The sequence below is a fragment of the Aricia agestis genome, chromosome 1 (genome assembly GCF_905147365.1).
Source record: "Aricia agestis chromosome 1, ilAriAges1.1, whole genome shotgun sequence".
Lineage (NCBI taxonomy): Eukaryota > Metazoa > Arthropoda > Insecta > Lepidoptera > Lycaenidae > Aricia > Aricia agestis.
In genome coordinates, this window is record NC_056406.1 from 20,203,690 (window position 1) to 20,218,037 (window position 14,348).

Below are 14,348 nucleotides of genomic sequence, written 5' to 3' on the forward strand. Positions count from 1 at the left end.
ATAATATCAAAAAAGATGTTCTAATATATAATATGAAATGTTAAGATGAAAAACCTCCCGAGTGCCTTAAAAATCACACATAATTAATGATTTTCTCAGTAGAAGTACGAGTAAAGATTTCTTTTCCATGCTAACGAGCCACTCACAGAGTATTTTAAACTTATCGATATCATCTTGAAACTTCACTAGCACAAACTGCTTTCACTGAGGAGGAAAAAACGGACAAGTCGATTGCTTTCCGCGTAGTGTGGTTCCCGATATCTGAGATGAATAAAGTTCACACTTAACTAAATCTCGGATAGTCAGCTTAGAAAGAACCTACCTACAACAAATTACACAGCCGTGGACTCGGCGAGTGCAGTAGCTCTACCATGAGTTTAAAGCTATATAATAGTATTTATCTCGACTCCATACCTACTACGTTAATATTATTTAGTATGGCGATTTTAGTTCCGCAAGTGACCGCTAGAGGCGCTGTAAAATTTGCCATACTAAAAATGTACGTAGTCGGTATCGAGTATCGATAAAAACTATAGTTTTAAACTCATGGTAGAGCTACAGAGCCAAATATTCGACTTTATTTGGTTAGTAAAGGGATTTATTTCAAGAAGAACATTCAGGGATGTATGTTCCTGCTGGATTGCTTAGCTTGAATAGTGTGATCTGACAACATAAAATTATAACTAATCTTAGCTTTTGTTTTTATAAGGGTCTTTAAACAGAAAGATATCGAACTAATTCAACGATTGTGAAGCAAAGCACAGAACTCTAAAAATGTTCACGATTTTCTTAGAGGGCAACTAGTCTTTGAACTTTAAGAAATCGTGCATTACTAATGACATTGGTAGTTACCACAAAAACTGTTTTTATGGGAAAATTTTAGAATATACCAGAAGCTAGAAAGTAAAGATGATCTAGCTTTTATTGATCGATTGTTTCTCCTGTAGCCCTAGCATGGCCACTAGTAGAAATGCGAAAGTATAGATACACAAACTGTGGACAAAAACTTAAGGTGCCGTTCCGATCTTTACCGCGACTAATCGCGACCAACAAAAATTCAATGAAAATGCCACTTCATGACAGACTATAGTCTATGTTTATGACATAAGCATAGTTGGATATTATTTGAATTTTCAGGACTATAGTCTGTCATAAAGTGGCATTTTCATTGAATTTTTCGGAACTAAAAAAGATCGGAACGGCACCTTAAGTTTATCTCCACAGTTTGTCTATACTTTCCCATTTCTACTGGTGGCCATGCTATGGGTTACTGGTTGCGAAAAATAATTTACACTACGTCCATTGCCAAACTTCAAGGATAATATATAAACATTATGTCAACGTACGGATTGATACCGATAACCGATTCCCTGATGATACTAGGATCTTTTCAATGACCATAAAGAGGAAAAAAAGTAATCTGTATTAGAAATTATCATAATATCGGAGGTCGCGGAGCCCTGACATAGATTTTTGTATCGATTGTTTCACTTTAATCGTTTGTGTTAACTAGAACTCCGCTATCTACAGCCACGTCTTGTGATAAGATTACTTTTACACGTCCATATAGATCGCTGATAAAAGAGCCCTGAATAGTATATTTACTTATATTGAAATGTTTAGAGATCTAATATGTGTTTAAATGGTTAGATATAATATTAAACTTTATTCGTACATAATCCATTGAGCTTAGAAATTTCTAAGCTGGTATTTTCAAAGATTTGTAAAATTGTACTATATTATTTCTATCCAAATGTTGCAAGTTTAGACCTTAAGTTTGGGAAATAAATAAAACTTTTACAAGTTCTCCACACGCAAAGAGACTATCCATTTAGTAGATGGACGTTCCAACTTTGCGCGTTCGAGACTTACGTCTCAAGGTGGTGTAGGTTTTATAGGCAGGACGTCCTTACGGACGTTCTCGCATGAAGGCCCTTTCCGGACCGATACAGAGGATGGAATAGCAGGTAGGTCAGACTAGCCAACCCGTCTCTCCCGCCGTAACCACCCCCGTGCCATTGTGTTTCGTCTCTAGATGTTTTAGACTCATCAGGTGCACGACACAACCACGTACGATCTTACCTACACAACACATCACAGGGGACGTCAGCGTCCCCCTACGGTTTAATTTAACCCATTAAGGAAATTAAACTTTCTTGTGTGTAACTCCACACCATTTACTGAGAAGAAACTTTTACAAGTTCTCCACACGCAAAGAGACTATCCATTTAGTAGATGGACGTTCCAACTTTGCGCGTTCGAGACTTACGTCTCAAGGTGGTGTAGGTTTTATAGGCAGGACGTCCTTACGGACGTTCTCGCATGAAGGCCCTTTCCGGACCGATACAGAGGATGGAATAGCAGGTAGGTCAGACTAGCCAACCCGTCTCTCCCGCCGTAACCACCCCCGTGCCATTGTGTTTCGTCTCTAGATGTTTTAGACTCATCAGGTGCACGACACAACCACGTACGATCTTACCTACACAACACATCACAGGGGACGTCAGCGTCCCCCTACGGTTTAATTTAACCCATTAAGGAAATTAAACTTTCTTGTGTGTAACTCCACACCATTTACTGAGAAGAAACTTTTACAAGTTCTCCACACGCAAAGAGACTATCCATTTAGTAGATGGACGTTCCAACTTTGCGCGTTCGAGACTTACGTCTCAAGGTGGTGTAGGTTTTATAGGCAGGACGTCCTTACGGACGTTCTCGCATGAAGGCCCTTTCCGGACCGATACAGAGGATGGAATAGCAGGTAGGTCAGACTAGCCAACCCGTCTCTCCCGCCGTAACCACCCCCGTGCCATTGTGTTTCGTCTCTAGATGTTTTAGACTCATCAGGTGCACGACACAACCACGTACGATCTTACCTACACAACACATCACAGGGGACGTCAGCGTCCCCCTACGGTTTAATTTAACCCATTAAGGAAATTAAACCATCTACTAAATGGATAGTCTCTTTGCGTGTGGAGAACTTGTAAAAGTTTCTTCTCAGTAAATGGTGTGGAGTTACACACAAGAAAGTTTAATTTCCTTAATGGGTTAAATTAAACCGTAGGGGGACGCTGACGTCCCCTGTGATGTGTTGTGTAGGTAAGATCGTACGTGGTTGTGTCGTGCACCTGATGAGTCTAAAACATCTAGAGACGAAACACAATGGCACGGGGGTGGTTACGGCGGGAGAGACGGGTTGGCTAGTCTGACCTACCTGCTATTCCATCCTCTGTATCGGTCCGGAAAGGGCCTTCATGCGAGAACGTCCGTAAGGACGTCCTGCCTATAAAACCTACACCACCTTGAGACGTAAGTCTCGAACGCGCAAAGTTGGAACGTCCATCTACTAAATGGATAGTCTCTTTGCGTGTGGAGAACTTGTAAAAGTTTCTTCTCAGTAAATGGTGTGGAGTTACACACAAGAAAGTTTAATTTCCTTAATGGGTTAAATTAAACCGTAGGGGGACGCTGACGTCACCTGTGATGTGTTGTGTAGGTAAGATCGTACGTGGTTGTGTCGTGCACCTGATGAGTCTATAACATCTAGAGACGAAACACAATGGCACGGGGGTGGTTACGGCGGGAGAGACGGGTTGGCTAGTCTGACCTACCTGCTATTCTATCCTCTGTATCGGTCCGGAAAGGGCCTTCATGCGAGAACGTCCGTAAGGACGTCCTGCCTATAAATCTACACCACCTTGAGACGTAAGTCTCGAACGCGCAAAGTTGGAACGTCCATCTACTAAATGGATAGTCTCTTTGCGTGTGGAGAACTTGTAAAAGTTTCTTCTCAGTAAATGGTGTGGAGTTACACACAAGAAAGTTTAATTTCCTTAATGGGTTAAATTAAACCGTAGGGGGACGCTGACGTCCCCTGTGATGTGTTGTGTAGGTAAGATCGTACGTGGTTGTGTCGTGCACCTGATGAGTCTAAAACATCTAGAGACGAAACACAATGGCACGGGGGTGGTTACGGCGGGAGAGACGGGTTGGCTAGTCTGACCTACCTGCTATTCCATCCTCTGTATCGGTCCGGAAAGGGCCTTCATGCGAGAACGTCCGTAAGGACGTCCTGCCTATAAAACCTACACCACCTTGAGACGTAAGTCTCGAACGCGCAAAGTTGGAACGTCCATCTACTAAATGGATAGTCTCTTTGCGTGTGGAGAACTTGTAAAAGTTTCTTCTCAGTAAATGGTGTGGAGTTACACACAAGAAAGTTTAATTTCCTTAATGGGTTAAAATAAATAAAAATCAGAAATAATTCGAAAATATTAAATAACGCAGCATTTGTGCACACAATCATATTGAGCTAGAATCCTTGATATGCAAAAATTCGGAAGCAGACGAATTCAAACAATACAAACGTTGAAAAAATAAACTTTCTTAAGTCTTTGTTTATAGTACAGTAGTTAAGAATTATAATATTATGATAACACTCTGACGTCATCAAATTATAATAATTAGTAGGTATTGTTATCAATTCTCAATTTGATGATGGTATCATTTCATTCGGACGTCCCACTGCCAATAATAATATGACAGTCATGTTATCATATTTTGAATGTTAATAGCTATTCAATTGTTTACACACGACATTTAAGGCAATGCACGTCAGATGTATGCCTGATATTTTGCCAGTAGGTAAATGCAATATCAAAACGTTGGAACGAGAACAATATGTTCTTTTTAGGGTTCCATACCCAAAGGGTAAAAACGGGACCCTATTTACAATGTCTGTCCGTCTGTCTGTCTGTCTCCAGTCTGTATCTCAAGAACCGCTGTAGCTAGACTTCTGAAATTTTCACAGATTGTGTATATCTGGTGCCGCTATAACAACAAATACTAAAAATAAAATTAATATTTAAGGGGTGCTCCCTTACAATAACCGTGATTTTTTTGCTATTTTTTGCTCGATAGCAATAACGGCAACACATAGATAGGCACTTGAAATATTCACGAAATTTTCAATTGTATTTGTACTTTAATAATTAATAATAAAATTTAAATAAATTAAATAATTAAGGGGGGCTCCCATACAAAAAACACAATTTTCAGCCTATTTTTGCTCTATTGTGGTACGGAACCCTTCGTGCGCGAGTCCAACTCGCACTTGGCTAATTTTATTTAAATTATATTTCTACAATGGCATTCGCAGTCAGAATATTAGCCCGCGTAATACAATTCACCTCAGAATTTCGCTGACCATCCAATGATTGATCATCGTAGGTAGATCGTAGGTTAGGACTCAGGCAGACCGCCGCGCAGATCAAAAGCATCTAAATTTTTTAAACATACTATAAATTCGTGTGAAATAATATTATATTCCATATAATAAAATATAATATGATATATTATAGTTTAAAAAACTAAAAAAGCACGCTTGTTGGTAATTTTTTTTTTCAAATATTTCAAAAAATTATTGCATTGTCATTGGCTCTTCTTAAGTATGCAAAGTTTCGAATTAATAAGCCTACTGGAGAAGGTAAAAATCGTGCTCAAAGATTCCGTTACATACATACAGCTCAAGATTCCGTTACATACATACAGCCCAAGCTAATAAAAGCGTGTTAAAGATACTCACAAATCGTCTAAAACATTGTCCTAATTTTCTGAGATCGTGTTCGCAGTCGCGCAGCGCGGGCAGGAAGTCCTCGGCGTGAAAGCGGTAGATGCGCTCGATGTTGGCGAAGATGTCGGGCTTGAGGCCGACGAGGGAGGGCGGCAGGTCGGCCCTGGACATCTCGGGAATGTAGTCCTCCACCACGTGGCGCAGCCTCTCCACGTACACGTTTTCCGTGTGCAGCAGCTCGTTCACGCGCTCGGTCAGCCGTCTGCGAAAGTTGATGAGTTTAGCTGATGGCACATATATTTTTGTCCGCACCGTATGCACTACGCACCGCATTTTGTGACGCCATTTGATACAAGAGCCAAGAACCCAAGAACACAATATAAGTTATAATAAACGTTAAATTATAATATACACAATATCTGATATCATCTTACACTACGAGTAGCGTATTATATAAAGTACGACTGTTATTGCAAAATTTTCATAACAAATTATTGTTTTCTTCAATTTTTTGCGCAAATATATGCATATATCTTTATAATATGTATCATTTCATACTATCAGCTCATTATTTGAATCATCTGAATATAAACGATCGCGCAGCCTTGGCATTCGTTTGCTCTGATCCCCAGCTATTATAAATAAACAATGAACGTTTAAAAGATAACGATAAAAATTGCGGAAGCTAAAAACATCGTGTATAGCAACTTTAATAGGTAGGTAATATTTTGTAATAAAAATTGTGATTTTGCTGGTAAGTACTAAATAGATGTTAACTTGGTAGTAATTGTATTTTCGTGTTATAATATTTATGATTACTTAAAATTAAATATACGTGACACGTATTCATGTATATAACATTATGCATGTATAATTGTTATGTAACGTGCACGCTTCATAACTTGCAACAATAAGTTCGTTATTGTATTAAGGAACAATTTTGTCACTCTACAATTAATATTGTGGCGACTACCTAGTACCTACTACATATTAATTATTTACTCTATGCTACTACGAAGGTACTCCTTATAGCTATACAAGTTAAGATTATAACTGTACTGTTCGATCATGCAACAGATAATAATAACACCCCCCACACCGGTTTCGGTGACGGTGGCCAGTTTCATTGAAACCAGGCCAGGTATGCGGGAGAATTTTTATAGTGCCCAAGTGTGTGCGCAGTACACAAGAGCACTCTCTATCCCTTTACTCTTATAACCCAGTGGGACGGAAGACCGACACGTCACACGTGACACGACTGGCGAGAGATCAGGCGCAGGACCGACTTTTTACTCGTACATGCCCATCCGACGCGCATGGATCATATTCTTACTTGTCAGACAATCAGGTGATCATACACCTAACGCACGTGTATAGCTGAAAATATTATGTTCATTACATCGTTGTCCTTTTTAGCGTGGTAAGTGACATAATCAAACAAAATAAAGCATGACTGAACCATTTTGGATGCAGATTTGGTACTTATGTAGATTTTTCGCCCACGACTGACGTGATGACAGGCGAGCAAACTCTTAATTATAGTCAAAGTCATGGACATACAGTCACATATTAAGTTTAGATAATATTATGTGGACTATCTTATTTCTTTTTTCAAACCCAAAAGAAACAGATATTTTTACTTCACTTTCTTTGTTCGAAGTCGTGTAGACTGTCTTTGCTCGTAGGACATCTTGTAGTATCATGTAGGTATTGTATCATCAGAGAAGTTGATTATATTTTGGCAGAAGGTTAAAATATTATGTAAAAAATAAATAGTTCTAGATATTAGTTGTTACTTTGTTACTCCAATGTTTGGCAAGGGGGGCCTGGGGTACCAATATACCTACAGGCCTTGGCTTAGTTTGGGCTCCATGTCTCCCACAAATTGCGTATGTAATTTTTGGGAGAACGAAACGTAATATATAAAAAAAAGAAAGGCGGACTTATGTTATTTGGTTATGTTAAGAAGGTTGACTGTAGGCTAGGATCAACACAACCCGGCAGGATTGCATATGGATCTGCCATCTGCCTATGAACTAATTTCTTTGACAGTCCATCACTATTATGACGATTGACGACCAACTTAATTACAAGATTTTTTTTTATTTCTTCGACGCAGGGGATGGGGACTCCCGCTGCGGATATGTGGGGCTCATCGCGGCGAAGATGGTATGTGCCGCGACCCTACCCACTAAAACTCTGCGACGCTCCTCTCGCCACCCAAGACGAAGCCACGGGCACGACACACCCACCGCAATTTTTCAGACCACACTCATTTGGGGGCGCTTCTCGCCCCGCAGGCCGACAGAGGCCCCACTTGGGGCTTGCTTGAGCCCGCCTTCTCTGGTGTCACGATGCACGGAGCGTTTTGTGCATCGTGACCCACTCTGGGACTCGAATTTGATGACGGCGTCCCCACGCCGCCCCCACGAGTACCCCGGCTAGGGACTTCTTTCTGTCCTAATATAACAATCTTTATGTTTCAAAACAATAAATAAATCTTTATAATCGTTAAATCTTAAAACAATAATTTTTCGTGTCAAAAATAACAACTTTCTGGAACATTTCTGTCTACACACACGTTACAAATCGATATCATTTCAGATACTTTATTTAAAATTGCTTCGTTTTATCCGTTTTAATGCTTGCTGGCGTCTGCACTCCCAGATATCTGGAACTTCGAGTTTAAAGCGAAAAAGCTCTCTAAGTAAGCATGTTTTATCCTAGACATCGCCTTAACTTTCTAATAGGTTTCCAAAGAAAGCAGAAGTCTTGAACCAAATATTTGCATCATTTCAAACCAGTTTCAGTAGAATTTATCTATTTAGTAGTAGAATAAACTTAATTGTTATTTATTACATAACAACGCACAGGAAAATTGGTTGGATTAAAAATTTTAAACTAAAGTAAGAGAATTAATTAATTAGGAATAACAGCAACTTATACCAAGTACAGTGTTATCAAATGTACAGAAGACTACAACAAAATAAACTAGAACATTACTAATAACAAAGCAAATACTGTTGGCTTCTTTATGCAAAAACATATCAACTCATTTGCCTACCAACATCGTTTTGATAAACGTTGTTGAGCCAAAGGGAACCGGCTCCATAATCTGCACGTAATGAGTTTTGAGTTCGCACAATTGTTATTCGGTTTGTTACTCGTTCCGGCGAAGGCATTAAGTGAGTTACTCATCGGAGAAACATGTTGAACCAGCCTAAGGCCAGGTAATTTTAGTACTAGATTTTGCTCGCGACTCGGCCCTTGAGTTATCTTTATCAGAGTATCCCACGGCATCGCTCTATCATCTATATTTTTCAACCACAGTTGGTAATACACTAAAATACATGAGCAATGTTTATGTACATTACATATTATGGGCTAGGACAAAAAGTTTTGAAGAAGTGCCTACTGCCTCCCTATTCATATAAATAAAGAAACATAATATATACTTCTTAACAATATATTGTATTTGTTAGCATTAAGCAACGTAACTCTGTGTACACTGTCCAGGGCATTTTACACTGCCCTTATTCTTAAAAAAACACCTTCTTTCCTCAAATTCTTTTAAAATGATATTATGGTAATACCAACTTCATCTGCAAACCTGTTCGAAATAGTCACCTTGGGTATAAACCCAGTTTTACGTGTATGTATTTAGAAGGGAAATCTGTCAATAGGTATTCTTATACTTACTGGCAGATAATATATGGATACAAAGGTCAAAATAACTATAGATCCTCAATCTCTCTATCTTTTCTATTTTAATTGTGTCTATAAAACTTATTTTCTTTCTCAACATAATAGGTACGACGAATAATGCCATTCGAGCATTCTCATGACATTGATTCTCCCTGACCTCAAGTAGATTATGTATCGATCGCGGTTGCACCTACTCTAGCCAATTATTATAATTATAGTGCAAGACTATTGTTATGTTTACTATTTCTATAGGTTAAATTATGTTTGAATAATCAATACTTACACCACCGTCTGTGGCCAATCTGTATGTTATTATTCTCGACAGTGTTTTGGAAAACCATCAAATGATTTCAGAGCAGCACTCTCCAAAATTTGAATGAACCCGAATCATCGCCCACCTAAACAAGAAGGAACTGTGGAAAGGAAGAAATTTTGAAGTTGTAAAAGTACCTAGTGATGATAAGATTAATCAGAATTCAGATCTCAGTGAGATGTTATTATGAAATGTGTTTATAATAGAAATCTCAAGTAAGATACCACAAACAAGATTGCTTGTTTACATTCCGCGTGGAATCTACAAATTATAATACGTATATCGTGATTCGTGTATTATATCGCGGCTTGTATCTGTTATTGTAGTCAATTCGTGCATTGATGAGGTATGTTATGGTTTAGGTGTTTATTCAACATCAACGCTAATTATAATTAACTGTTTATACTGACGGAATAACACTAATCATAGTGCAATGATGTTTTAGTGTACAAACATATTTCACACCCATATCGTCATATAATAAGTTATACCATGGAGTAAAATGTATACATACGTTGTAGTACTTTGGTCACAAAAAACCCATTTTTTATATTATGTTGAAGTTGTCTGCTGTATTAATGTTGGATTCAGTATATAATAATCAATAGTAGAATCAGAGCACAGCTAATACGCAGGTATGGTGATCAGCCATTTGTCAGATAATATCGCAAATGATGTAAGCGTGTTTTAATCGCAAGGCCGAGCGACGACCTTGCCATAAATTTATAAATAAACAATATAAACAACTATTTCGCGACCCACATGATTACTTTTTGTATCGTGATTCAGTTTGCTTAAAATATCAATCGTCTCATCAACGAACACAATCTATTGTCAAATGTGACGTTATCAGACGAACGACTTGGAACTATGCACAACAATTTGTAAAATCCAAAATGAATTTGAAATATTTATAAATTTTAATTTTTGAGTTTTATTTTCTATAAGTAAGGACTAAGGAACATAACATGTTAATGACCCCCCTTAATTTGTCAATTGTTGTAATTACTTACACTAGTTTACAAGCAAACGCATAAGCGCCAATGGCATTTATATTCTACAGATGTTCTGTATGAGTAATGTGAATCAATGAATTAATTACACAAGCATTAAGTCAGGTGTTTTATATAATTATTGACATAGAAAATTGAACCTATAAACAACGAATAGTTAAACATAGAATTATGTAAATAGTCTACCTGAAAATTATAATAATACTAAAAATGGCTGCACTGGCTTTTCGCTACCTACCTACACCTTAATGTTATTATCCCATACTACGAGAAATAACGTGATTACTAGGAGTACAAGACGTAATCGTCTAGTACTTTTTTATTTTTTTTAAACGGGCTTTGGCCCACCACACATTCCCACCACTGTATCTCCTGTGTTGCTAGGATCGACAGCGGTATCCGACCACGAAAACCCTTTGATGTGATCTCAGGGAGCCCGAGGGACATGCTAAAGCTATCATGGGACCCGCAACGAAATGAATCAGAAGAAAATAGGAGGAGTCGGAAGACTCGGAAACCCATATTATTAGACCCATATAAAGCGGGAGACAGCACAAAGTTGCAACACTGACCGAAAGTCAAAGAACTGAAGGGGGAAAGCACCACGGGAATAAATCGTCTAGTACTTCAAAGAAAATTAAATGTTACTTACTATAAGAGCTTGAACTATGAATAAGATATAATGAAAAGTTATATCAACAGCAGCTATCAGTGCGTTTCCGACCTCAGTGCACTAGTAACCCAATCGCGATTGTCGCCCTTGTTTAATTCCCTTTCTAAATTTAAAAAAAGGTACATAAATACAATTTTTTCCTACTAAACAATACTTAATTTATTGTTTTAATAACTCTATATTCATTTAACTAAAGTACTTTTAAATAACAAAAGTTATACTTAAATAATAATTATACTTAATCTTAAAACTGTTTTAGAGATCATCGAGCGTAAATGAAAGTAACGTAACACACACCTAAATATTATATTAATATAATTTAAGATTACTTAAAACAATAATATTATTATCATCGTGTGGCATAAGTTATTAAATTGGTCTGAACATTTTGTTTTAAGATGTTTTATCAACGCCTATACTTGTATCACTAAGCAATAATTTTAAATAGTATAATTAAAGATGAATTTAAAATAATTATTATTCACATACATAATTTCAACTTTTTCAAAGTACGTTAGGAAAACAAAATGACAACATTGTGATATAAGACCAGAAACGTGCTATAATGTCGGCAACGCAGCTGCATGGGAATAAGCAACGCAATCATTTCTGTCTCTAACTGCACTCTTTGCCTACTGTACAGGCTCACCAAAACAGGCTTAGGGACAAACTTGTTATTTACCTTAGAAACAATAAGCAGAACAATTGGTTTAATGTTGCTTATTGTATTTTCGTTTGTTTATCTCAGGATAGCTCTTTGACTACTAAAGGTAAACTGTATCCGAGTCAGTCATCCGAGTAAATGATAAGGTCTAAAACACTAGTTGTTGTTACTGAGATAAATCTAGCTCGGCCTTTGTGTACATTGCATGATTTTTTATCACTCTACTTATAAAATTTTACCACCCTAGTGTTATCATTTATCACATAAGTACATATCTTATCATAAATATTAAAGATAAATTTCGCGTTAGTATGTGTGGTTTCAAAATCACTCTACAAATACACGCTGCAAATACGTCGCTAAGTACTAAAACTTACTCGCCTCGAACTATGTAATATGAGCGTCAAGGTGAAACCTCATTCGTATTTTATGCAGGCCCCAGTTGCAGTGTAGAAATAGTAATAACATCGATCACATACAACATAGTAACTCTTTTCTCACTTTCTATTTTCAAAAATGCAATCATTACTAACCCAGCGAAAGTAGTTAGAAAATTACATCGTAATGATATCATTACCATAATACTTTTCACATTAGCCGTGTAATCGAGCTACTTACAAATCACCGGTGGATCGCATTCAAGAGCGTGAATCATTGTTGACAATTGACATACAATTCCATCGAAATTCTCACGTTTTCAAGACATCTATTTGATTTTTGTCGATTTTATAATAACTACTGTTTAATAAGCAGGTGCAGCTAGAGCTATAATAATTTAGATAATAATTTTTGTCGAGTAAACGTTTCCTTGACATCAAAAGTAAAATTATAATATTATGTGCACAAAACGGTTCATAATATTTTAACAAGCGAACATTACAAGAAATCGAACAAAGATATTTACGTTATCAAACACGATAAAGCGATTAGTCGTCACGTATTTGTGACAAAGTGACCAAAGAATATCGTAAAAATATGCGAAACAAAGATAAGTTACAGAATGATCTCACCTTCGATACTTTTCTTTCTTCGTCTCCACCTGTATCAACACCGGCTCCACAGATTTGGTCACACACCACTCGTTAACCGCACTGACAGTCAGGAACTCCGTGTCGGGTGCGTGACAGACCTCGGAGCCGAACTCGTCCGACGAAACCGTGATGCTGTCGTACTTCTGGTACGGGACCATGTCTAAGGACGATATCGACTTAATGCTAACGTTATCGAAATTACTGGGACCTCCTGAACCGGAGAAGTTATCTCCGTCGTCGCTCTCGTAATCGTTAATCAAAGTGTCGACTGTAGACTGGTCCGTCGACGCGGTGTCGGCTGTTCTACAGTCGTCTTTGTTAACGACGTACTCCTCACCGGATTCCATCTTGTCGCTATCGGTGGAATCGTCACTGCTCTCAGTGGACGATGAATCTTTGGCGGAATTGTTTTTCTCCTCGTCTGTGTCCGACGGCTCCGATAGTTTTAGCCTCAGGAGCTTCTCTAGATCGGCCTGTTTGACGCCGTACGACCAGTGCGTTTCGGCAGAAGATAGGTGCCCTTGATTACCTATCGAGGACTTTCTTCTCATCACCGGCGGTTGGCGGGACCGTCGCAACACGACCGGCGAAGACGAGGGGGTCTTACAAGTATGATGCTTGTCCTCCGCTTCCTCTGCCGGAGGAGGTGGGGCAGGTCTGTGAGGCTTCAGGGAGGACCTGTTCCTGTCGGATACGAATCCAGAAGAATTGGACTCGTAACTGACTGCTGAAACGTTCGATAGAATTGAATTCACTGACACATTGGAAGTTCTGTCTTGCGCCGTAGAGGACGGACACAAATGCTGAAAATGTGCTTGGATAGGATTCACTACACTCGTCAAACTGCCTAGCGCTGGGTCCTTGGACCTTTCCAAAGATTCACTAGAACCACTTAAGTAAATAGCACTCTTTTCGAACTTGAGAATCATGTCTTTGACACTTCGCCTATCCTTCCTATATTCCACTTCGTCATCGTCTGAAACGTTTTCAGACGACGGTATTTCGTCACCAAGTCGGTTGTGAAGGTCCTCACGGGACATGGTGACGTGCATTCGCTTACGTATTGCACAAGCACCAAAAACACTGAGAAACCGTACTCATATCAAGGCGATACGTAACCGGCGCACTCGGAACGCGCACACAGTTGGACAACCGAACGCAACTGGCGGCAAAACACTCGTCACTCCGACACCCGCGCCCGCGCCACTCGCGCCTCTCGGAATACGTCACACGACGTCACTCATTGTCAGTGCATTCGATGCACTACCTTCTGATCTAAATCCGATTTCATTTTAATAACATACTGTATACGTTAATTATTTCTCTGGAACAGATTTTGATGCCGCATTTACTCATCGCAATTCGCACTAGCTA

At 38.6% G+C, this 14,348-nt stretch overlaps 1 protein-coding gene across 2 annotated transcripts in view; it reads right to left on the reverse strand.

Annotated features, from left to right (window-relative positions):
• Positions 1-14,151, reverse strand: part of LOC121726541 (FYVE, RhoGEF and PH domain-containing protein 4-like) — a 37,649-nt gene extending 23,498 nt beyond the window's left edge. For both annotated transcript variants that reach the window (XM_042113948.1, XM_042113955.1), the window contains exons 1-2: positions 12,954-14,151; positions 5,588-5,837 (exon numbers count right to left, since the gene is read on the reverse strand). In XM_042113948.1, coding sequence (XP_041969882.1) covers positions 5,588-5,837; positions 12,954-14,026 — 1,323 coding nt within the window. In that variant the 5' untranslated portion in view covers positions 14,027-14,151. The remainder of the gene's footprint in view (positions 1-5,587; positions 5,838-12,953) is intronic.
• Positions 14,152-14,348: the final 197 nt, after the last annotated feature.